Below are 27,777 nucleotides of genomic sequence, written 5' to 3' on the forward strand. Positions count from 1 at the left end.
CTTAATTACACAGGTAAAAGTATCATTAGATTCACCAGATAAAACTAGAGTTGAAAAGGCAGAAGGCTTTCATTTTTATGCTTTCTGCTTTATGTTCCCAGCTTAGTTTTGAGTGATGAGGATGGGCAGTTAATTACTATAGAGACAATAATATAATTAATTTTGACTTATGTGCAAACATGGTTTGCTGCACATTACTTGAAAGAGTAGGCTTCATTAGCTGCACTTTAACAAGCACAGGACTTTTCAGTTTCATTGCTCTCTGTCCCTCTAAAAATGCTAACACTTTGCACTAGTAATTTAGTGCAGTGGTAAAAGATGAAAATATTGATGATACTAGTATCTTACTTTTTTCCTCTACTGTGTGATAAATGTTTAATTTCCCGACTTTTATCAGGTAAAATTTGCTTTAATATATTCTGAAAGAATGTATATATTGAAAATCAATGCCTCTCTCAGCACCTTTCATAGCTCACCATTAACTTTTTTTATATTATTTCATACATCAGTGAAACCATCAGCCTTCCCTTCACCATTAACACGTTAGAGTTTAAATCCATTAAGGTGATGTAAGACACAGGCCCTTTGCTGAAATTAAGGGTAGCGTACAGTTTTATCATGACTGGGTGCTCATCAAGTGTTTTGTGCACCGAAAAATTATGTATTTAAATGAAGTGACGGTTTCTACAGTAAAGCCCCATTCCAGAGGTCTTTCATTGACTTCAGAGTTATTCTGTACAATGCTTTCTGCATGCAAAAAGGTGAAAGCTTTTCTATGTACCTTCTTTTGCCTATACAATCAAAGAAAGTCCTGCTTAATAATCACACTTCGGAAGCAAAGTGAGTCAGAGTCTGCTACCCACTGGACTAAATGTATTATGAGTGAAAGAAAGACTGGCTGACTAACAGCTAGCTAAATCATGACACTGAATGGAGATATCAAGGCTCTACTGGCAAGTGATCACCGAGCAAATTGGTTATGAGGCTCTAAGGATCTGAGATTCAGAAGTGCTCAAGTCTGAGTGGAGACCACTGTGAGCGTGCTCTGCCAAGATTTAGCACTGTTCATAGCTTGTCAAACTCTTTGCACCTTCGCAAGCTACTGTACCATGAGTAGGCTTGTTGGAGGCTCTACAGTGGCATGTTAGTTGCTGAAACTTTGTCATCCCAGATCAGGTGAAAGAATGTTGGGAGCAGTAAACTGATGGAAATCTGACAATGGCATTGGGTCATGTGGTTCACTCAGATGTTTACGCCACTACACTTGTTACGTGAAGTTTGGATAAATAAATAAAAACATGGATATTAGAAACCCAGCTGCTTCTACTCATTTTTTTAGGGTGCATAAATTGCATAATTGAAGGATTCAAAGAGTTTGAAGGGTTAAAACTTCTCCTTACTCTAAATTCAATGATTAAAATTCCTGCAACTATTTAACTACTCTCAGCAAGATTCTGAGATCTGACCATTTGTCTGTGATATGTACATAGCTAACAGCTCATGCACTGCTTCCAACTGGTCCCTAACAAATTCCACCAACAATCTCAACAACAACAAAATGGGAATACAGACACCGATGAAAAAGTCATACAAAAAACGCCAAAATTCATTTTCTACAGAAACAAATATAATTTCTTTATTTTAATTAAACACTGTCAAGTCTTTTTCATTCATTAAACACCACCTCCAGCTAATTAATGACTTCATGTTCTGCTATGAGTCATTTTCCAACTGAGTAAGTTCACACTCACAAAACCCTAACACCTATTGAGGGAAACATGAAAATATCTAAGCAGCAGAATTCCACGTTCGTGTTTGGGAGACCACTTTTGAATGCTTTGTATGCCCTCCAAACTGAAAAAGTGATCTTGTTGATCACATCGGTTGACTAACTCCCGACATCCAAAATTATAAACACACTTAAAACAGAAACTCTGGGCAGCGGAGACCATGACTTGCCATTTAATCCCCATGAGGGCTGCTGGCTGACTCCAAAAATCTGTGCACACCAAACTGCTTCACAAAATTGTTATAACATCTTGTTCTTTCAGTCTCTGGACCTAAAAAGCTGGCATTTTGCATTCTCACTAACAGTGCTTCTATAAGCTGCTGCGCCCTGCCAGGATATTTTGAAATTTCTTTCCATAAGGTTTTGGGAAATATTGGGTAGTGTGGAAACTCACAAGCCCTTTTAGCCAGCTGTGCAGGCTCCAGGCACAATCTGTTTAGGAGGATTAGCATGAGCCTAGCGCATCATCACCAGGCTGAATTAAAACTTCCTGACGCTAGTAGCAACACTCATGTATACAATAGCACTGGTGCAGTCAGAAAATTATATGTTGTAACCGTGGTCACCATAACATGCTCAGAGCTTAAAGTTGTAGAAGACTGGTGGCACCACCTGCTCCTCAGTTTGGGAACTTTGGGTTTGCAAACCTGTATCAGAGCAAGACTGGCAGAGTTTGCCTAGGTACGTGCCATTCAGCATGATCCAGAACGGATGGTGTGGAGAAGGAGGAAGGGGCATATATGTCTTATCAGATGACACAGGCATGGAGAGCATTTATCTAAGTGTGAATTATGGAGCACTTTCAACTGAACTTGGTACACGTAACTTAGTACCTGAAAAAAAAGAGTACTATTCAGATGAGACACTACCAAAAACTGTAAGGGAATTCTTGGTGTTGGTTTTGGTGGTGACAATGGTGGTGAGCGACATGTAAAAATGATGGAAGATCATCTTTATTTTAATTTTTTTTTGTAGTGTATTCAGCATGACCAGATTAGGGCCTTAGGTCCTCTCTTGCATCTGACCAGGAACAACACATACAAAAAATATTACATAACAATCACAATAATAATAATAATAATAATAATAATAATAATAATAATAACACTAATAATGATGATACAATAATAGAGGAATTATGCATATTAACTACTTACTACACAACAAACTCAACAATAATAATTTGCACTATTAACAAAAGTAATAATCTGCAGTAATAAAAATATTAGTAATAATAATAATAAACAATGGAGGGCTTGAGAATGATACTGATGCTTAATTTAGCACTTCTGAAGCCTTGTTTGCTATTAGAAGATGTGGAAGGGATAATGAAAGAGGAGAGGACTGAAATGAAAGTGATAATGGTTGATAGGAAAGAAAGAATTCCAACAGCGAGCTCTGTAGACAAGGGGAGGGAAAAGTGGTGGGGGAGAGCGGAATGATGAGATTGAGCTGCAAGAAGAGATCACTATTGTGATAGAAGGTGGGCTCTTAGCTGCCTTTTGAAGTTTGAAAGGATTTTAATTTCTCTCATATTTTGATGAAGATTTGTTGAAAGTCAGGTTCCTGGTATAGAAAATGATTGATAGAACATGGTAGTGCTGTGTAGTTGTACAAAGAAGATTTTACTTTGTTGGGAACAAGTATTTCTGGTGTGACATTCAAATAGTAGAGTAAGGTTTTAAGATAAACTGGAAGGTGTGTAATGACTGAGAAGATGATACAGTAAATACAGGGTATGACAGTCTCTATTCTTATTGGCACTGAGCTGCTAGGCTGACTGGTGACACTACTCTCGGGGTGGAAGCTGACCTGCAAAAATTGCCCATCAGGGTTCCTAAATGCATTTAATCTAGCTCAGTTGTCACTATAACTTCAATTTAAAGTGTCATCTCTCATAACCTTGACACACCAAAACTTTGCGGCAGCTAAAGGTCAGGTGTAAAGACGATGCTGCACGATGCAATTGCAGTGATCATCGCAACAAGAAAATGAGGGGTTGAGTTTCAGTTCCTATCCCATTAATTCAGACAACTCTCTCATTTTAGCTTAAAAGAGTGCAAACTCTCTCAATTTAGCTTAAGAGAGTGCAATTTCATGTGAGATTTCCACTCTGGATCATGATAAGCAACTCATAAGGGCAGTCCATTAGTTTTGTAGTGTGAGAGAACTTTTGTGGTTGAATGGCAAAAACACCCCAGAAGGCGGGAGGCAACAAAATGAAACTTCATGGATTGAGAGGGAATGTGATTTTATTTCAGCGAGTCAAATTTACAATGAGTTGGCAATATGAACCCATTTAGCACTATGACACTGCACCCTCTCTGGGCCAGACGCATGCACCGATTCTTGATATCCTGGACATAGCATTGGGATGGAGTTGATGTCTGAGCTGGTTCCACAAATATTCTGGGGATCTTGGCTGCCCATGAGAGTGCTTTAACATCACACACACAGTTCATAGAGACACATGCCGTGTGAAGGTGATCACTATTCTGTTGAAAAATGGCACCACAGTACTGCTGCATGAGAGGTAACAAATTGGGATCCTGAATATTCTTGACGTACAATTGTGCCTTCATCACTACCAACCATGACCCGATTGCTCCCAACACCATGACCCCAGGTGTAACACCACTGTGGTTCTCTAAAACATTTGAAGAATGGGACCTCTCCCCATGTCACCAACACACGTGCTGCCATTTGGGCTAGTGCAGAACCATGATTCATACTTAATATAGTGCGATGCCATTCATCAGCAGTCCATGCTTCCCCATCACAGCACCACTAAAAATGCAACTGTTTGTCTTGTGGTGTTCACAGCAGCCTATGCATGGGATAGTAATTCCCTAGTCTGATTGCTGTTAAGTCTCCGATTAATTGTGTGGGATGATACAGAATATTGCAGGGAGTCCATTAATTGTTCTCAGATGGCAGGCACATTTGTGAAAGAGTAACAATATGTTTAGTGCACAATATGGCAGTCCTCCCTTGTAGCAGTCAGATGTGGTTAGCCAGATCCATGATGAGGAGTGTGGCTGCCCTCATGTTTCCATGTTGTCCAACGTTGAGCCACTGTCACATCCGAATACCGCATAAATCTGGATACTGCACGATTTGACCAGCAGGCCAAATGGAGACCCAGAATGAAGTCCCTTTCATACTAAGTCAGGTAGCAACAATGCTGTCTCGTGCGTACGCAGCATCTGTGTGTCCTTAACAGCAATCATTCAATGTCTGACACTGGTCTGGTAACAACACTAAAAATGAACTACACTAATTCATTCTGGTAGCTATTCTATGTGGCACAGAGAATTGCAGATCTAATCATTTACATATCCACTGATGGTGTGTATGTGAACAAAGGTCCATTGACATCTGACAACGCTTCTGGGTGTTTCACACTTTTTATCAGGCAGGTATAACCTGATAATGTCAATTCGTCAAAATTGTGATTGGCACCAATAAAATTTGTTGGACCCAGTCTCATCAAATTAACTTTATGTTACTTGCTCAGTGGTAAGTTCACCCACAAATCAATTTATTTTCACTCTTGGAGAAGACACTACTCAACTAGTGGGTTAAGTTAATATTATGGTGAACTTGCAAAGACTTATTTTCTGTGTACTGCATCCATACTTCCAAAAACAAGTCAATAAAATAATTTTGTTTTTACACTATAGATAGATCTGATTCTTTTTCCTGTCTAATAGAAGACTGGGATGAATAAGTAAGGAGGCAATGCCAATAATCAGTTAACACAATGCCAATAATCAGTTAATAAGCTCATAAAGAAAAAATAACTAGCACGTAGGCATATTGAATTTTTTCTCATGCTGACTCTCTTTTCAAACAACTTACTTTTGAGAAAATTCACCAGAAGTTGTAGACCCTCCTGGTAACAAACCAGTGCTTCAGTGAAACGATGCTTCTCATCTAGCTCAACAGCACGACAAAGTATGCTGGTAGCTGCTTTCTCCAAATTTGAATTACTCATGGTCAGTATGCACAAATGTCCTAATATTTTTCAAAATCTGTAAGTATTCATATTTCTAACAACTTCTTAACATTTCTCATCTGGAAAGAGGTAAAAATGATCACGATATAATAAAAATACAAAATTACCTTTTCTTTGTTTGCCTTATGTCTACAGATAGTTTGTTAATAGCATTTACACTAAGACAACCCACTCTAAACTCCTGACAAGGAAGTAAAGCTTACATGGAACTAGTTTTTGTGTCTTGTGTTGAGGCTGTGTAAACCACAATTTATCTAAAATGGATTTAGTCTAGTGTATACCCAGGATCTGAGCAAAGGGGCACAGTGCTGAGGGTGAGAAAGGGGAAGCAACTCATTTTTTTAGTTTCAAGGACAAATATAATTACTTATAAAATGAAACACAAAACTATAAAAAAAGTGTTCATTACTAACCAAACATACTAAAGATACAAACTACTAATATGATTCTATAGTACAATGTACTGACTTTTGCTGCCCCTTACTGGGTATAACCTTGACCAATAAACACATTGGAAAATAAAGTGGAGGTATTCCAGTACATCTGAAGAAACAAAGAGTTTCCTTCTTCTCACAAAATTGCACTCGCTCTCTCACTGTGTGTGTGTGTGTGTGTGTGTGTGTGTGTGTGTGACAAGACCCAGCCATATAGCTTTGTTTCCCATCTGCTGCACGAAGCTTACTCTTCTTTTAAATCTACATATACATTCATATTCCGCAAGCCAGTATATGGTGCATGGTGGAACATACACTGTACACATTTCTTCCCCATTATGTTTGCAAACAGAGTGAGGCAAAAACAGCTATCTGTATGCCTCTGTACAAGCCCCAATTTCTCTTATCTTATCTTGGTGGTCTTTATGTGAAATGTAGATTGGTAGCAGAAGAATTGTTCTGCATTCAGCTTCAAATGCCTGTTCTCTAAATTTGCCCAATAGTGTTTCTTCCCTCCAGGGATTCACATTTTTTGAGTAACTTGCATGTTGATCGAACCTATTGATAACAAATCTGGCAGCGCACCTCTGAATTGCTTTGCTGTCTTCTTTTAATCTGACATGGTGGGGATCCCAAACACTTGAGCAATATTCAAGAACAGGTCACAGTAGTGCTCTACACATGGTCTCATTTACAGATAGACCAAACCTCCCTAAAATTTCTCCTAATTGACCAAAAATGATCATTCACTTTCCCTACTACAATCCTTACATGCTCATTCCATTTCATATCGTTTTGAAATGTTTGCCTAACTAATTGATGTGACTGTATGAAGCAGAACACTACTAATGGTATACTCAAACACTACATGATTGTTTTTCCTGCTCATTTACGTTAACTTACATTTTTCTATGTTTAGACGTAGCTGCAATTCATCACACCAACTGGAAGTTTTGTCTATGTCATCTTGTATTCTCCTTCAGGCACTCAAAAATGGTATCTTTCAATACACCACAGCATCATCAGCAAAAAGCTTCTGACTGCTGCCCATTGTGTCCATCAGATCATTTATTTATACTGAAAACACCACACCACACTCCCCTGGGGCACTCCTGATGGTACTCGTGTCTCTGATGAGTGCTCACTGTCATGGAAAACATACTAGGTTCTATTAACTAAGAAGCCTTCGAACCACTCACATATCTGGGAATCTATTCCATATACTTGTACCTTCCCTACCAGTTTGCAGTGGGGCACCGTGTCAAACACTTTTCAGAAATCTGCCTGCTGCCCTTCATCCATAGTTCACAGGATATCATGTCAGAAAAGGGCAAGCTGAGTTTCACATAAGCAATGCTTTCATCTTCTATTAACAACACATGTAAAACTTCTTTGTTTGCACCATAACACAGCAACAGTTTAGCAGTGAAAAAAATAGGAATCCCCGTTATTTGGAAAGAAAAAGACTGTGAGAATCAAGACAGTCATATCCATAACAATAACATGAAAGGAAAAACTGCTACTCACCATACAGCGGAGATGGTGAGTCACAGATAGGCAACAACAAAAAGAGGGTCAAACAAGCGAGCTTTCAGCCAAAAAGGCCTTCGTCAGAATTGGAAGACAACACACACACACACACACACACACACACACACACGAATGCAACTCACACAATCATGACAACGGTCTCTGGCTGCTGAGGCCAGACTGTGAGCAGCAGCACATGATGGGAGGAGCAGTCTGGATGGTGGGACTAAGGAGGAGGCTGTGTTATGGAGGGGACAGGACAGCAGGGTAGGAATAGAGGATGGTAAAGTGCTGCTTGTGAAAGCATACAGGGACAAGGTGAAGAGAGGATAGGGCAGCTAGATGGAATAAGGAGGTTAGATGGATGGCAGGAGGGAAGGAGCAGTGGAAAAGGAGAGACGTAAAAGGACTGCTGGTGCACTGAAAGATCTCCTGTGCCTTCTCTTATCCCCTACCTCCCAAAGTCCCACACTCCAGGCATAGAGGAGCATTCCCCTCGTGACTCAGTACCACCCAGGACTGGAGCAACTGAATCACATTCTCCGTCAGGGTTTCGACTAACTCTTGTCATGCCGTGAAATGAATAATGTCCTATCCACTATCCTTCCCAAACCTCACACAGTGGTATTCCACCACTCACTGAACCTACACAATACCCTTGTCCATCCTATAACAACCCCTGCTCCCAGCTCCTTGCTTCACGGCTCATGGCTCATATCCCTGTAATAGACCTGCCCACATGAATGTCCACTGACAAACTGTGGCAAAGGAACAGCTGGACCACCCCCCCCCCCCCCCCCCCACACACACACTAAATCAAGTAAAAATTTCTGGCAGTAATGGGCATCAAACCCGGCTTCTCTGCATGGCAGTCAGCCACTGACCAATCAGGTATAGAGGTGGATAGAACTTGTTCAGGTGAGTGTATTCTGTTTCACTCCATGGAAGTTATACAGCAATCACTATCACCAACAACTGTTGTCTGCCAGTGAACAGCAGTGAGATATGGAGATAAATTGGCTGGATCTTTTGAGTCTTCAAAATATGTGGTGCAGGAAGTTAGCCTGTGAGACAGCGTGAAATAATATTTCATTATTGTAACCAAAATAACATGTCAGTTGCCACGATTGTCTCAAAATCCAGATAGAGCTTGCTTTGCTGGATGCCTCCCCAGGTCATTGCAAGAGAAACCTTAGTTCATCTAGCCCTGGTGACAGCATCTTTTGAGGGTCCAATTCCAGGATCATAGTGAAAAGACCTCAACAGAAGTGAAGGTGGAGATGAAAATCATCAGTATGGGGGAAACTGGAAGAAGTGGCGCTCCTGCATTAAGGACCAAATGAAAGCTACACACGCCTAAATCCACTAACATCATTGCTGATACCCAGCAGCTACTGACCAGTGTCTGTTCACGTAGTGGTGTTACTGTCTACATACTCTGCATCTGACCATTATTTTATTTAGTGATACAGTCATTAACTCATACACCCTTACCTACCTTCACAAGCATGAGACAATACTATTCACAAGAGATTGCCCCAGTGGTGCCCAATCCACCTCCACTGAGACATTTCATTAAAACCATTGAAGAGAGAGAAGTCAAGATATTTGCTCTGCAGGAGACAGTGCTGATGGAAAACATGCTGCAGGACCATTACAATTATTAATTCTTCAAATCAGGTACATACAAGATAATAATAAATGTAAGGCACATCTGCAGACTGGATTTCTAGTGCATAAATTAATTGTCGTGGAGTACTGGGTACAACAGCATCAATAACCACCTAGGTATACTTACTGTCAGATATGGGAGAGAGGGGCTAGTGTGGACGTGGGGTAAGAGTGGACACGGAATTATTTTAAAGAAATAATCTTTGGGATTTTTGTGTGTTTACATTCATAGTTCTGTAGGATGTAGTAAACAATCAAACAAAATTTGGTGCCAGTCTGGTTATTTTTGCAAGCAAGAGAAGTGAAAATTTGATTTCTGCCCTTTCTATTCGATTTTTGTCATAAACAAATTTCAAGATTCATTCAAAAGGTTAGTACTGAACATATTATCAGTTGTGGTTTATAAATTTATAAAGATTTCCCTAAGTTTTGCTTGTGTAATGTTTCATCTAAATACAACACATTTGCTACAATTTGATTTCATATACAACATGGATCCTTGGGGCAAGTGTGGACACTTGAAGATGGGCAAGTGTGGACGGTGTCCACTGTTACCCCAGTCCTGATTTAGAACAGAGGCCAACTTTTAGTTTCATAATTTTATGTTTATAAATGATTTTAGTAAATTATCTATATTGTAGATGGTGTGGACATATATCCAGAAAACTGACAGGGCTAATATTGATGACAAAAAAGTTCAGAAAGCGATTAAGTCGATCCTACAGAAACACGTCACCACAGCTAAGAAATATGCTGCCGAACACATTCAGATCTGTCCAGGTGAGTTCCCAAACAATTATGCCACCATATAATAATTATATTGTTCTTTGTAAACCATCTGTCATAGGCAAATAACAGGTACAGTTATGTAACTGCAAAAATCACATTGTGGCAGACTACGTTATATATTTTTTTCAGATCCATGTGATGGAAGTGATTCTGGAAATTCAGATGAAGAAATCTAAACACTTAATACGACAGAGTCCAATTACAGAGTTCGCAAAGTTTTTACAGATCCTCAAGAGAAATTAGTAGTTTAAAACTTCTTGAAGGTTTCGAATTTACATTATGGACTGACAGACAACCAAGCACACCAACTAGCGTACATGTATAGTAAAAAAACTGCAAAAAAAGAAATTACCCTAAGAGCTGGGATGTAAGGCATATGGCAGGAAAGGACTGTTTGTATGGATTTTTACATAGGAAACAGAAGCTATCTCTTCGCAGATCTGAAAATATGAGCTTCGAAAGAGATGCAGCATTTAACAAAGTAAATGTTAACCCTTTCTTTGACAATTTTTTGAGTGTATTGGACAAAGTTAAGTTAACTCCAGACAGGATAATGAACTTGGGCGAGTGTGGCATTCCTACCAGAATGCAGCCTCCTAAAGTTATTGCAGAATGTGGTAAGAAGCAAGTGGGAATGGGTGCATCACAAGCGATGTGTGCTTTCTGTTCAGCCTCAGGGATGGCCATACTCACCGGTGTTCATTTTTCCACGAGTTCATATGAAAGACAAATTTGTGGATGGTGCACCAGTGGTTGTATTGGATTCGCCAACAAATCTCGATACATGAAAACCGAATTGTTTTGAAGCATGCAGATGAGCTGTTCGAAAGATAATTGCCTACTAATATTTCTGGACAGTCATGCCCCTTTTTTTTTTTTTTTTAAAAAAAGGAAGCTGGTGGTCAAAATGTTGAAGGTACAAAGAATTGCTTTACTGATTCCGGGAGTGTTAAAACTGGTGAATCCAAAGATGTTGAATTTAAAAAAAAAATGCCTCAAATGGTTTCAGGATAAAGCATGAAACAAAAAAAAAACTTCTACACTATCCCCACCCTGCCCTATAGGTATACTTAGAAGAATGCAAATTGCATACATTAATCAATGAGCATGCACTTGTTAACAGAGACAACAGTGAGCATCCAGAACAAGTAAAAGTGTGTTGGACTTTGCTAGAATAGAATCCCAAAATATCATGCAAAAGTTTTTCTTTGAGGCTTCAACACTCAGCTTGGACATGAACAAGACATTATAGGCAATTTTTCAGCACAGTTTAGCACCAATAAGAATGGAGTGAGATTGTAGAACTCTGTAGAAATTACCACCTGAAGGTATGCTCACTATTTTCTGTAAACCATTATGCAAGAGACGTGTGGAAAGCACCTAACAATCTTCTAGACAAATTCCAGGTCAACCATGTTGCCATCTCTGCTAAGAACTATGGAGATATTCATAATGTATCAGTCAAACAAAGGCTTGACCTACATACAGACCACTATTTCATTCTCGTGAAGATAGATCCACTCAAAATCAAACACTTACCAAGATCCAAGAGAACCAATACAAATTTTGACACAACATTATCAGTCATCACAAGCACAGTTGCTGAGCACACTGTCCAACACAACATTCTTTATTAAAATAACTGCTTCACATCCTGTGCCATCTTCATCCTTCCTGCCAACACCAGCTTTTCTGAACTGCACAGGTGAGAAATCTCCCTCCAACATTTCCTACATTCCAGTAACTCTTCTGGCCTCAAAGTTTGTTAGTCATTGTCCTACACCCATCTCTCTCCTTTCTTGTTCCCACTCCAGCACTACACAGCCCTCAATTCCAGCAATGCACCCACAGCTCCATTTCTTCTCTCGCTTTTCGTCCCCCCCTCCATCCCCCCCCACTGCCCTCCTGACTGCACTTAGCTCACCTACCCTCTCTCCATCTCGTTGTCCCTGTATGCTTCCACTAATTCTGAAGATGGCCTTTTTGGCCAAAAGCTTACTTGTTTGACAGTATTTTTCTTGTTGCTTATCTGTGACTCAGCATCTCCACCGTATGGTGTGTAGCAGTCTATCACAATACTGTCATTATTCCATCATGGACCGTCTTATTCACATTATATGTATTACATATATGATGGGAAAACAAATTATATGCAACTACGCACTAAAGTAACATCATGAGTCAGTCTGTGGAGGCATCTGTATTTCTTTCCAAATCTGGAATGGAGAAAAACAAAGATATGCAGTTGCACTTATGACATAGTATTAACTATTAACTATAATATCCATTGTTTATGGTAAAACATGTCTTTAGAGTCCTGTAATCAGTATTTAAAAGCATGAGTCTCAGTATTATATACTATTCCTATGAAGATTCAGTCCTTAGCTACAGTAACAATTTTCAGGGATCGACTACAAAAATGATTCATAGGAACAATAATGAAAACAATAACCAGACTTACTGCAAAAAATTTCCACAAATAGTTGGGGATTCTATCCAAGTACATCTACTAATGCATTAAGAAAGAACATTAGTAACTATTACATTGCCAGCTCTGTTAACTATCATGGAACATGGCCTCAGCAGCCAGAGACAGTGGTCATGTGTGTGTGAGCTGTGTGTGTGTGTGTGTGTGTGTGTGTGTGTGTGTGTTGCCTATTTTGTAACAAGGCCTTCTGGCCATAAGCTTTCGTATTCTGTAGTCTTTTTGTTGTGCCTGTCTGCAACTCAACATCTCCACTATATGGTGAGTAGCAACCATAATATTAATTTAGTAGCAATCATAATATTACCATGGAACAAGAACTAGAGTTAATTTACATGCAGCAGGAAAATATAAACAAACTGCTCAAAACAGTATTTTCTAGGAATCTCCTGGAATAAACAGCTTATGGAAATGAATAAGATAATTAAAATCAATATGTTTAATAAGACTGTTAAAGCATATCTCTTACACAATACATACTACACATTGAAGGACTGCTTAAATAACACAAAAGAAAGGTTTATTAAAAAGGCTGGTACAGATGAAAATTGAAACATATACTTCCACACATTTCTGACAAACTGTCAGTAGGAACAGTGACCAACACAATCAGAGAAAATGATTTGCTGTAGTCCATTGTTGCACTGCTTATTCAGGCTACTGGCTACTGGTTTCAGTGCAAAGTACCACAATTAGACTATCCGTGGCATGCAGTCACCAAGTCACTAGATAAAAATAACATTTAGTGTAGTGTAGGTGTATTCCATTCACACTTTAAAATGTAACTGGATAGGGAAAAATCTACTCACCAAGTGGTGGCAAGGTTTCAGAGCCAGTGGCTCCTTCTTCAGGGCGAAGGATTGTGGGGGACGCAAGAGGGTTGAAGCAAAAGGATCGGAGAAGTCTAAGAAAAGGGATAGAGTTTGGAAAAGTCACCCAGAACCCCACGTCAGGGGAACTTACCGGACGGGATGGGAAGGAAAGACTGATTGTTGGGGACTGCACCCGCTGAGATTTGGAAACCTGAGAGCTTAAAGGTGGAAGACAGGGTAATATACAAGGCAGAGCTTACTGCTAAAACATTGTGTATGAGTTAATAAATGTGAGAAGCTAAGTGCATTGCACATTAACAGAGCTAGCAAGGGGACGGCAAAAAATAAGACAGGTAAGAAAGTGAAAGGTGCAGAAAGCTAAAATGGACTGAAGAAAGGAGTAGTTACTGTGAAGAAATGCCGAGACAGAAGAAATTAACATAAATTAAGGCCCGGTGAAAGGTGAGGACCAAGGACATGTTGTAGCGCTAGTTCCCACCTGTGGAGTTCTGATAAACTGGTGTCTGGGGGAAGAATCCAGATAGCGCATGTTGTGAAACAGGCACCAAGGTCATGATTATCCTCCCAGCAGACAAAGAATCTGCCACTGTGTTACTTGATCGAAAGGAGTATGTTAGTGAAGGTCTACGCCAGCTGTCCGACACCTCTACATACAGCATCTACCATTAAGATCCCATCCCTGTGATTCAAATTACCTGCAGTTCCTCCTTAAAACATCAGGTCCCTCACAAGGACTAACACATCAGTCCATATAACTTCTCACCCCCACCAAAACCATGCACCCCACCTTTTACGTTCTTTCTAGGATCCACAAACCCAACCAATCTGTCCGTCCTACAGCTGCTGGCCTCAAAGCACCCATCAAATGTATATCTGCCTTAGCTGCTCAACACCTACAACCCCTAGCACAAAGAGTTCCTTCCTACATTAAAGACACCAACCATTTACTTGATTGTTTGAAATATGGGTCTGTCCCACTCTCATCACACACCTTGTTTGTCAACATTGATGCCATCTCTCTCTATACTAACATACCCCATGTACATGGTCTGCCTGCTGCTGAGCATTTCAGCACCCATCTGATTCCAAAACTATGACACCCTTCCTACTCACCTTAATCAACTTTATACTTACCAACAACTAATTCACTTTTGAGGGGCAGGCCTACAAACAAATCAGGGCTATGGCAATGGCAACAAGGACGATGCCTTCCTATGCAAACCTTTTCATGGGTTGCTTGGAGGGGGCTTTCTTGGGATTCATAAGTCTTTATATCCTGGTTTGGTTTAGATACATTGATGACATCTTTACCATACGGACTCATGGCGAGGCTGACCTGTTAAAATTCCTGGAATCTCTGAATACCTTCTCCCAATTATATTTCACATGGTCCTATTCTGAATCCCCTGCCACTTTCCTTGATGTTAATTTTGCCTTCATCAAAGCCCAGCTACACACCTCTGTCCACATTAAACCTACTAACAAAAAACTGGGCTTACATTTTGACAGTTGCCATCCTTTCCACGTCAAATGTTCCCTTCCACATAGCCTTGGCATTTGAGGCAAATGTATTTGTTAGGGTGCAGACTCTTCACATTGATACACAACCATTCTCACCTCAGCCTTCACTGGACGTAATTACCCCACCAGCCTAACTCGAAAGTAGGTTTCCTGGGCCATCACATGCGATGCTGGTACTACTGATTCCTTCAAAAAAACTACTTCAGAGCACACCACTGGTCACTCAGTATTATTCTGGTCTGGAATATATTAATCAGCTACTTCGACAAGGCCATGACTTCCTAAAATCATGGCCTGAAATGAGGCTCATTCTGTCTGAGATTTTCCCCACCACACCTAGAGTAGCTTTTTGTCAGCCTCCCATTCCCTGCAATATTCTTGTCAGACCTTACCCTCCTCCTACACCCATCTCCCTACCCTACGGCTCCTACCCCTGTGACCATCCCTACTGCAAGAGTTGCCCTATGCACCCTCCTACCGATACCTATAGCAGCCCTGTAACAGGAAAACATATACTATCAAAGGGAGGGCCACCTGTGAAACAACACATCATATACCAGCCTTCATGCAAACATTGTTTGGCCTTCTACATCAGCATGATTACCACCACATTATCAGTAAGGATGAATGGTCATAGGTAGAGGGTATATATTGGCAAAATACGATATCCTGTTGCAAAGCATGCTCTACAATATGACAAACGTGACGTTGGTGACTGTTTCACCTCATGTGCCATATGGATTCTTCCTCCAGACACCAGTTTCTCAAAACTCCACAGATGAGAACTAGAGCTACAACATAGCCTTGATTCTTGCCATCCACCTGGCCTCAATTTACGTTAATTTCTTCCATCTCAGCATTTCTTTACAGTAACTACTCCTTTCTTTGCTTCATTTCAGTTTTCTACATCTTTCATTTTCTTACCTGTCTATTATTCACCATCCTCTCACACCTATGTTATGTACAATGCACTTAGCTTCTTACGCTTATTAACTCATACACATTGTTTTAGCAGTAAGCTCTACCTTGCGTATTACCCTGTGTTCTATCTCTAAGCTCTCAGGTTTTCAAATCTTGTCCGATCCAGTCCCTAACAACCAGTCTTCTCTTCTCATCCTGTACCGTAAGTCTCCCCTGACCCGAGGTTCTGAGTGACTTTTCCAAACTCTACCCCTTTTCCTAGATCTATCCAGTACTTTTGCTTCACCCCTCTTGCTTCCCCTTCAACCCTTCAGTCTAAAGAGGGAGCCACTGGCTCTGAAACCTTGCCTAATCATAACTTTCTTTTATATGTGTGTTCTGCCACTGCATGGTGAGTAGATATTTTATCTATTCAATTACATTATACTGTCAAAAGTTGATTGTTTTCGTTGTCTTACTAATTCACACTTTGACGTCTATGTCCACAGATAATCTTACCAGCCCCTTGTCTCAGTACATAAATCTGATAATGCCCCATTTCACTAAATGTTAAAGAAAAAAATGTTTAAAATGTTTAAAGAAAGACAAAATAACAAGAAAAACGAGTAGTACTAAAGGAAACAAAGGAGCAACATACACTGCAGCTGTCCACTGTAATGCATCTCCTTGTTAGCAAGAGGAAGTGGAAAGCTTTGAGGTATACAGTGAGTTGTGGAACATATATTGGAAAGGCAGATAACAGGCCATAGGAGGAGGAGTGTTCATCACAGCTGACAAAAATATTGTCTCTAGTGAGGTCAAAGTTGAGTGTGACAGTGAAGTCATTTGGTCGCATATAATGGGTGCAGGTGAAACCAAGTTAATTGTTGGATGTTTTTACCGGCCACCCGATTCTGTTGTGACAGTTCTAGAGTCATTCAAAGAAAGTCTTCTGTCAATAGTGCATAGATATCCAGATCATGCGATACTAGTTGGGGACAACTTTGACCTACCGAGTATAAATGGGGATGTCTATGGATTCACTGTGGGGGGTACAGACAAATAGTCTTGAGAAATACTTTTGAATAAGTTTTCTGACAACTGTCTTCAGCAGCTAGCTCAGCAGCCCACACACAATGGAAATATTTTAGACCTTGTAGCTACAAATAGGCTGGTGCTTATCAACAATGTCAATATAGAAATGGAGATTAGCGATCATGATGTCATCATAGCAACTATGATTACGAAAGTTAATAAATCGGTCAAGAAGGCTCTGCTAGATATAGCAGATTAGTAGATATTGATATCTTACTTAGATAGTGAACTGGCATCACTTAGTTCCAGTAAGATCTGTGTAGAGGTATTATTGCCAAAGTTTAAGCGGCTTGTAAATTGTGGTCTGGGGAGTTATGTCTAGTAAGTGGATAAAGGATGGAAAAGACCCACCACGGTTTAATAACAAAATTTGGAGGATGCAGAGGAAGCAGAGGCAATTGCACTCTCAGTTCAAAAGGAAACGAACAAACGAGGACAACTGAAGGTTGCAGAAATTTGTGCGTCTGCAGAAAGATCTATGCACAAAGCATACAACAGCTATCATCAACACACCTTAGCAAAAGATCTGGCAAACAACACAAGAAAATTCTGGTCTTATGTAAAATCACTTAGTGGGTCTAAGTCTTCCATTCAGGTATTTGTTGACCAACCAGTCTGGATGGCAGTTGAAGATGGCAAAATGAAAGCCGAAGTTTTAAATTTCACATTCAGGAATCATTCACGCAGGAGAATAGTACAAACATACCATCATTTGAGCATCAGACAGGTTCTTGTATGGAAGGCATAGTAATAAAGATCCCTGGTGTAGAGAAACAACTGAAAGGTTTGAAAGCAAATAAATCACCAGGTTTGGATGGAAGCCCAATTCAGTTTTACAAAGAGTACTCTACGGCATTGGACTCTAACCTAGCCTGCATTTATCATGAATCTCTTGCCCAGCACAGAGTCCCAAGTGAAGACCCGCAAAATTACAGACCAATATCCCTAACTTCTGTTTGCTGCAGAATCCTTCAACATATTCTCAGCTTGAATATAATAAATTTTCTTGAGACTGAGAAGCTTATGTCCACAAATCAGCATGCTTTTAGAAAGCAATGCTTATGCGAAACTCAGCTTGCCTTTTTCTCACATGATATACAGCGAACTATGGATGAAGGGCAACAGGCAGATTCCATATTTCTATATTTCCAAAAAGCATTTGACATGGTGCCCCATCGCAGGGTATTAACGAAGGTATCAGCATATGGAATAAGTTTGCAGGTATATGAGTGGCTTGATGACTTCTTAAGCAATAGAGCCCAGTATGTTGCCCTCAACGGTGAGTGTTCATTGGAGACAAGGGTATCATGAGAAGTGCATCAGGGAAGTGTAACAGGACCGCTGTTGTTCTCTACATGCGTAAATGATTTGGCAGAAAGAGTGGTCAGCAATTTGCGGTTGTTTGATGATAATACCATGGTGTGCGGTAAGGTGTCACAGTTGAGTAACTGTAGGAAGATGCAAGATGACTTGGACAAAATTTCCAGTTGGTGTGATGAATGGCAGCTAGCCCTAAATGTGGAAAAATGTATGTTAATGCTGATGAGTAGGAAGATCAAACATGTAATGTTCAGATACAATATTATTAGTGTCCTGTTTGAAACAGTCAAGTTGTCTAAATATCTGGGTGTAATATTGCAAAGCAATATGAGACTGAACGAGCATGTGAGAACTGTGGTATGAAAAGCAAATGACCGACTTCAGTTTATTAATAAAATTTTAGGAAAGAATGGTTCGCCTGTAAAGGGGACCGCATATGGGACACTGGTGCAACCTATTCTTGATTATTGCTCGAGTGTTTGGGATTCGTACCAGGTCAGATTGAAGGAAGACATCGAAGCATTTCAGAGACGGACTGCTAGATTTGTTACTGGTAGATTTGAATAACACGTAAATGTTATGAAGATCCTTCAGGAACTCAAATGGGAATCCCTGGAAGGAAGGCAATGTTCTTTTCCAGAAACACTACTGAGAAAATTTAGAGAACTGGCATTTGAAGCTGACAGCCAAACGATTTTACTGCCGGCAACATACATTGCGCGTGAGGACCATGAAGATAAGATAGGGCTCATATGGAGCCACGTCCGCCTCTGTAGTGCAACGTTAGCATTACCACCTACCAAGCAAGGGGACCCAGGTTCGATTCCTGGAAGGGGACTTCATCATCATTTTCATCATCATTGACATGCAAGTCGCCGAAGTGGCATCAACTAAAAAGACTTGCAATATGGCGGCCGAACCCCAAAGGGGATATCCCGGCCAATGAATGCCATATGATCATTTCATTTCATATGGAGCCACATAAACAGTGGCTTTTCCCTTACTCTATTTGCGAGTGGAACAGGATAGGAAGTAACTAGTGGTGGTGCAAGGTCCTTCCGCCATACACGGTGCCCCCTGCCACACACTGTTCGATGGCTTGAGGAGTTTCTACATAGATGTTGATGCAGATGTAGAAGTTTAATAAATTTTCTGAGCAGGGCATTGATCAGCGCATTGTTACATCCGCATTGTTAGATCCGGTAATAGTTAGCTAACCCGAAGAATGACCTTAGCTCACATATAGTGGAATGCCTGGGAAAGGTTGTAATAGCTCTCATTCGCCTGCAGCAGGCACATTTACTGCCCACTGACTGAGCTGCCTATAAACTCCAAACTTCTGCTGCTCTGAGCATTCATTTTGATGGATTAATGACCATGTTGTGTTCACACAATTGGGTGAATACCTTAAAACAGTGACTGAAGTGTTCTGCCTCATCATGCAACGTGAATTAGTGTGTTGTTGATGTACATGTAGCAGAATATGAAGTCACATGTCATCTCATCTGTAAATCGCTGAAAAGTTTGTGCTGTTTCACAAAGTGCAAATGGCGTTTTGTTAAAATCAAATAGTCTCAACAGTGTACAAACTGCAGCCTTCAAAATATTCTGAAGAGTAATTGGTATGTGGCAGAATGCTAACATTTAAAATAAGAAATTGCCATGAAGAAAGGCAATACGAGGGAAGAAATAGTGGTTTTATACTGTTTTAGCCTTAAGTTGTCTGTAATTATCACCTGGTCACCAACTGTTATCATTCTTTGATACTATGTACATCAGTGAAGACTGTCGGCTGCTTGAGCGGCAGACTCCGTGGGTGAACAGTAGGAAGAATTTTTGACTGCTTAACTTTCATTTTTCAGGTGTCAGTCTGTACAGTCTAACATTAACAGGACCTCAATGCAGTGTGAGAATTTGGTGTACAGTTGAATGGCGTATAGGTACTAATGTGAGTGAGTAGTGGGTGGCACACAGAAACTTAAATAGTAGGTCACCATATAGTCTTACCAGGGACCATCAGAATTCCAGTGTCTATAGTGTGGTATAGATATCCATGGCATGCCAATCAAGTTGTGGAATCAGTGAGGCAGTGGTAGTGATGATCAGTCAGGCTGCCGTAAAAAGATAGAAAATCTGCTTTGATAATTGACTGAAGTAGACAAGCAATATCCATGGCATGACAATCAAGTTGTGGAATCAGTGAGGCAGTGGTAGGGAAGATCAGTCAGGCTGCCGTAAAAAGATAGAAAATCTGCTTTGATAATTGACTGAAGTAGACAAGCAACCAGATGACTTAACAACAAAGATGAAAATTGACTGGTAGTGTTACATAACTGTAGATCAATACGACTGACTCATGGGCACATACAAATATCTATTATCTGTTAATGAAGGCAGGGTGGTGAATAAACAGACCTGTGTCCACTAGGAACAGTAATTTGGCCTTAAGTTCTGCAAAAGTTATTTGATGACTTTCTCTGTGGTAATCAATAACCGTTATTACTGACTTCACTGTTTTGTTTCCCATTCTGATAAAAAAAACTGATTGGCATTCATACCAATATACACTTGTTTGTACATTTAGGAATCCACTTTAGCTTATACACTTGCTGCCACAAAGAACACATAAGAAACTTTATGTGAAGCTCTCCCACTTTCCTAATTAGTTCAGTAACTTGGACTCGAGATGCCCCTACATGATCTTACATCTCTAGTATGCAACTGACGATCTGTGACAAGAGTATCAACATCTCTAGTGCATACTGTGATAAATTTTCGGATGTTGGACATCATATTAAGCAGTGATGGAATGTAATTTTTACTCCAAGGTCTTCAATAAATAAAAGCTTTGCTAAGTGTTTCGTCTTAGGCTACCACAGCTGGTGAATAAGGATGTGCTTTTAATTGTGCCATATGTGTCTGTGCTTGGAAGTACAGCTAAGGCATTTGGCATTTCTGTCACAATATGTCCATTTAGGCTGGCAACCACATAACTCCATTTAGTGTTGTCAGGGGTAATGTGAGCCAGAACTTTTTTTCCTATGTAGATGAACAATAACACTAAATGATTGAGCTCAAATAGTTGAGGCTTTACGGCAGTCGGGTTGAATACAACATCTGCCATCAACCCTTCAGTGTTTGTGATGCTTGTCTTAGTCAACAAGACATAATGAATGATGTATGTCACTCATGAAAACAATCAAAGAAGACTATGTAATTAACTACATTATTTACAATGTCATTGTTGTTAAGTTTATCATGGCAAAGTCACAAAACTATTGGGTTCACAACATTACTTGACTGCGGAGGTCTCAGTTAAAGTTAACAACAAAAGAAAGAAAGCACGAACCACTAAATTGCATTTGGCAGCAAGAGAGTCATTCTTGAACTAGCTTCACTCATAAGTCCAATGATCAAAAAGACATGAAAGTATACACCACAGTAGAGAGATGAAAAAGTAAGAATGAGTTGTGGAAAGAAAACTGCAGTTAATGCAACATGCTCATGGAGGAAGCAGAACTTTCATATGCATGGAAGACAATAAAACAAATTTATAAATGAAGAAAGCTCATGTCCGTGTGTGTGTGTGTGTGTGTGTGTGTGTGTGTGTTTCCTCTGTATCAGATTGCTCTGAAGAAGGGCACTGACCAACATTTCTAGTCTTGTTTAGGGACCCATCACCCAACCACTTAATGCCTTAACTATAAAGTGAATTGTTACACATTTCAGTATTTATATGTAAGTTATATTTGCAAAGGAGGCAACAAGACTGATTATTCTTATTACATAGAAACTCTGTCACCAGCTCATTAGGGAGGGGTTATACAGCAGAATATTAAAACAGGACAGAATGCCAAATACAAGATACTGAAGAACAGCATGGTTTCTGAGCTGTCATGTCATGACTGGATAATATGTTTGTCCTAAAACAGCTAATCAAGACATGATTAAAAGCCAACTTGGATAACATTTAGCTTTTGTAGGCCTGGGAAAAGCCTATAGTAGAGAATGAGATAACAAATTATTCAAAAGTTTTACATATATCTGAATTACAGCTGATATAAGTCACAACAATGAACAATACAAATTATACAATAAAACACAAAAGGGTCACACTTTTTCTTTGACATTTATAGGCAAGAAGCTCTCAAGGAATGGAGAAAATGTGTACCAAAACAAGTGAAAATTATTTGTACACTCTCTTGTTCACAGGTGAGTAGGTTCTGATTGTCTGTGACGAAGTATGAACTATATGACAGGAAAGCTAATGGAGAAATGACCAAAACTTGATATGGTTATAAGCATTGGGAAAAAATGCAATACTTGAGAAGTTGTGTAAATGCTGTATATCCTGAATTAGAAAACACAACAATTGTAAGCAGTATAAGTAATTTGAAAAATTTGTCTCAGAAGATGGTAAAAACAAAATAGTAACACAATAGAGGAAATGTTTCAAAATTCTCAATTTCTGGCTTTCTTCAGCAAAATAAAAACCAAAGATACAGAACAGTTACTGAGACAATTAGTACTTATAGAGCAGTGTGTCAGTAAATGAACAACAGTGATAAAAACAAACTGAAAGCACTATAGCAGAATAGATAAATATCTCCTCTTCCTCTTCTAAACAGCAGCACTAAGAACAAGCTTGACTGAAACATAAAACTGTCCACATGCACCTTGGACATTCGGATGGAAAGAAATGTGAAAGGAAGGAAAAATATCAAACTCTCCAAACTATGCATTAAGAGAGAAGGTTCATAATATTAACAGAAAATAACAATTGAAGAAGTGAGCTTTGATAAAAGTCTGACTTGCATAGAAAGCATTCTTTCATAATGTTCTGTAGCTACCACCAAAATGGAAAACCTTCAAGTATACATAATGCGTCAAAGTATTCATTACCAAATGAGAAGAAATTACTAGAAACTTAATCTGCACACTGTATTAGCAATAAACTGTCACTACGCTGCTAAATACTACTTGTACTTGCATCAGCTAAATATAACCCGCTAATTTAAACTTGAAGAAAATCATTTGCTCTGAAAAAGGCTCCCACTTTCCCATTTATATTAAATACCTGCTTTTTCTCTTCTTTTGGTGGTTTAATATTCACTTGATTTCCATGGTCTCTTTTGAAGGAAATGGTTATCTACAACTGTAACAATAAAGGACACTACTAGTTGTCATACAGCTGTACTCTAACAGTATTTGTGCTTAACACCAACCCTGAATTTATAATGAACTCTGCATTTCACAACCAGAGTACCAGAAGAAAAAATAATTTACATATAAAGTACGCATTTTTATCTAAGTCTCAAGATATGAGTTTTATACTATGGTGCAAAAATGTACATTGCTACTTCCTATATAACCAACTGGAATTTTGGAGCATAAATCACTGCCAGTTCAGTGAGGAATGGCAAATATAAGGGAAGGAAATAAAGTACTACAGTGTTCAAGGAGTGAGGTAATGGAAACAAAGTTTTGACTGGAATAGCAGCTACTGCTGCCCTAACCACATTTGATAATAAGACTGGTAACTGCTTCATATTCTTGCCCAGTTCAGGGGAAATATCCTGGTAAGAAATAAAAAACAATAAGTTAAAAAAATATTGTATTGCCCTGTGGGACATCAAGATGTATTCTTACAGCAACAGTTCAACAATTTGTAACTACATTTACACCTACAAAATATTTTTTTACAGCACTGCTTGGTTTAGTACATAATAATGGTGTTCCATGAACATGCAGCATCTCATATAATAATTTTTTTAGAATTGCTGTAATGATCTTTCAGTAACTAAATAAATGGAAAATTGTTCAGCCCTGATTTGAACTTTCTATTTTCTATAAATCACACAAGGTAAGAATGGAATTGAGAATAGCAACACACAGCAATGGAACAAACCAAGCAAAACTGTCTTCAAGATACGCCTTTTATGCACAGAGTTGTTTTGATCTGCTTAACAACCACAGAACCATGTGTTTTTAAGTAGTCCAACAATAAAAAGTTATAAAGATTGTGTATATCTGAAACATTTGCACTTATGCCTCACAGCATACACTCAAAGACAAGAATACTGTCTTATGTCACATTAATCCATTCACAAATCACATTCTGTATATTCCATCTTTAGATGTGTGAAGTGAGTCAAGTTATATATTAACAGGCAGAATCAGCCACTGCAGGGTAAATCTGTAAAATATGCTAACAGCAAATTATGATTACTGCTAATCTACTCACACTGACAATTGTGGGAATTACTTCTATATACTTTACATATATACTTATACATATTAGGAAATTGCTACATTCCTCTTAGATGGGGCACTGAACAGTGGACGGGCACAATGAGAAAAGATTGCTGGATATAATTAGCTATGGGGAGCAGCGATATTTGCTGGGTTGGGTAGGTACAATAAACTAAGATGCAAAACCTGTGTCATACATCATTGCACTGCCATCTGCTCCAGTCCTGCCACAGGCACTTCTTACCATCAAAGGCAACACAACCTGTGAAAGCAGCCACATGATCTAGAACCTTAGTTGCAATCACTATGCCAAATTCTACATGGGTATGACCATTAACATGCTGTCTGTTGGCGTGAATGTCCCCTTGTGGCATAGATGACAACTGGACCAAACAGTTGCAGAACATGACGCCAACACCAAGTACTTCACGCAACTGCTTCACAGCCTGTACCATCTTGATTCTTCCCACCAACACTAGCATTTTTTTTTTTTTTTTTTTTTACTGCACAGGTGGGAACTCTCATTGCAACATGTCCTTCATTGAAACTTCCTGGCACATTAAAACTGTGTGCCCGACCGAGACTCGAACTCGGGACCTTTGCCTTTCGCGGACAAGTGCTCTACCATCTGAGCTTGCCTGCTTCCACCTGTGGTCTACACATGTCTTTCATTCGCTAGTGCAACTCTATAGTCCTTTCCCCTTCTCTCCTCTCTCCTTTGCTCCACTCCCCCTCCCTCCACACAGTCTTCAGATGCTACACACAGAACCCCATTGACCTGTCCCCACCATATCCATTCGCAGTAGCACCTCCTCCCAGTCCTACCCCTCCCCACACCCATCAACAAGCTCACTGCTCACCTGAGATGTAATTGGAGTTGGCCCTCAGTGCCTGTCAATGACAATGGCCTTGTGTGCGTGTTTTGTCCACATGTGACGAAGGATTTGGTCTGATAGCTAGCAATGTCTAGCAGTCTCTTCAATGAGCCTGGTTGCCACTCATCACACCCTCTATGTGATGAGTAGCGATATATACCTTCCGTATAGCTGTTATTCAAAAAAGGTTCAAATGGCTCTGAGCACTATGGGACTTAATGTCTGAGGTCATCAGTCCCCTAGAACTTAGAACTACTTAAACCCAACTAACCTAAGGGCATCACACACGTCCATGCCTGAGGCAGGATTCGAACCTGCGACCGTAGCAGCTGTTATTCCATCTGGTATTTTCCGTTGACTGGTTAGAAGAAACACACTTATTTTGGAAAAGGCTACTGCTCCTTCTCTTGTAATACTCATCTTCGGTTTTTATCTAATAACTGAAACATCATACTTATTTAACGCAGACTATTTTAAGCTCTTTGTATACTGCCAAAGTCAAGATCTATTTAATATCAGTATTAAGCAATGGAAAATCCAGGATGGAATGCAAAAATACCAGAGAAGGAAAGTTGCTACTCACCATATAGTGGAGGAGTCGCGATAGGCACAACTTGCACACACGTCTGAAGTCTCAGAGAACTGAAACCACACTGTGGTTTCAGTTCTCTGAGACTGCAGACATGTGTGCAAGTTGCATTTACGTTTGTGTGTGTGTGTCTATTACTGACAAAGCCCTTAATGGCCGAAAGCTATAATTGTGTGAATCTTTTTGTTGTGCTTATCGCAACTTAGCATCTCTGCTATATGGTGATTAGCAACTTTCCTTCTCTGGTATTGTTGCATAATATCTGTATTAGTGTTACGGAAATTTACGTCTCCAAGTCCAAATATTCTGATAAATTGTAAGAGTGGCAAATGAGGTACTCTTTTTCCTATGTTTTTGAATATCCAAGGATTTTAATTTTCCTGACTGATGTTTGTTTGTAACCTGTTATATACTTTTGCACCAGAATAAAAATTTCATTCTGAATACTAGATAGGGATATAAAGTTTATATGGAAATTATTTTTACTTATAGTATTGTGGTTGTGAATTGTTATTGAGTAAAAATACTATTAGGGAGCATACATATTGGTACCTCCTCCCATGAACCATGGGCCTTGCCGTTGGTGGGGAGACTCGCGTGCCTCAGCGATGAAGATAGCCATACTGTAGGTGCAACCACAACTGAGGGGTATCTGTTGAGAGGCCAGACAAATGTGTGGCTCCTGAAGAGGGGCAGCAGCCTTTTCAGTAGGTGCAGGGGCAACAGTATGGATGATTGACTGATCTCTGTAATGTATCATATTATTATTATTATTATTTCTTTTCTTTTCTCCCTCGTTACTTTATATTCATTTGTTTGTCTCTATAACTGATAGCAGGCAGATGTATTACAAGTTCTGCCGAGTTAATATTGTTAAAAAATCTTTTCATCTCTATAGCTGATAGCGGGCAGACATATTACGAGTTCCGCCAAGTTAATATTGTTAAAAAATCTGTTTGTCTCTGTAAGTGACAGCGTGCAAACATATTATGAGTTCCGCTGAGTTAATATTGTTAAAAAATCTGTTTGTCTCTACAAATGGTGGGTGGCAGACGTATGAAGAGTTCCACCGTATTAATAGTATTCAATAATGTGTATTGTAACCAGACATTAAAGAAGTGTTATACAAGTTTTTTGGGAGACAAAGTTTATTAAAAAACCATCTGTTCATCATTCTGCGACGGGCTGAGAATCCTGCATCAAGAGAATCGAAGCAAACGAGGAATTTGCATGAGGAGAGGAGGGGCAATCGTCATAACCAGCTCTATACACAATGGCGATAACGAGAAGTATGGAAATTTAAATGGTGAATGTTGATCTTAAATGTATTTAATAGTGAAGGTCTGTTGATATCAGTGCTAGTTAAAGTTCACTCAGGATATGTGTACCTTCCAATTCCTTTCAATTATTCTTTCAAAATTTTCCTTTTAATTATTTAAGAAGCAATTTTTAATCAGTTTCTACAATATACAGGGTGGTCCATTGATAGTGACTGGGCCAAATATCTCACGAAATAAGCAACAAACGAAAAAACTACAAAGAACGAAACTCATCTAGCTTGAAGAGGTAAACCAGATGGCGCTATAGTCGGCCCACTAGATGGTGCTGCCATAGGTCAAACGGATATGAACTGCATTTTTTAAAATAGGAATCACCATTTTTATTACATACCTGTG

At 39.5% G+C, this 27,777-nt stretch overlaps 1 protein-coding gene across 8 annotated transcripts in view; it reads right to left on the bottom strand.

Moving 5' to 3' along the window:
* The window catches only part of LOC124621765 (MIT domain-containing protein 1-like), a 108,805-nt gene that overhangs the window by 65,597 nt on the left and 15,431 nt on the right, over positions 1–27,777 (bottom strand). For 5 of the 8 annotated variants that reach the window (XM_047147179.1, XM_047147180.1, XM_047147182.1 and 2 more), the window contains one exon: positions 5,651–5,866. In XM_047147179.1, the coding sequence (XP_047003135.1) occupies positions 5,651–5,786 (136 nt within the window). In that variant the 5' untranslated portion in view covers positions 5,787–5,866. Of the gene's footprint in view, positions 1–5,650; positions 5,867–16,628; positions 16,648–23,462; positions 23,485–27,777 lie in introns of those variants that run through there. The other 3 variants (XM_047147184.1, XM_047147186.1, XM_047147187.1) reach the window with 3 other exon arrangements.

Source organism: Schistocerca americana, chromosome 7, assembly GCF_021461395.2.
Source record: "Schistocerca americana isolate TAMUIC-IGC-003095 chromosome 7, iqSchAmer2.1, whole genome shotgun sequence".
NCBI lineage: Eukaryota > Metazoa > Arthropoda > Insecta > Orthoptera > Acrididae > Schistocerca > Schistocerca americana.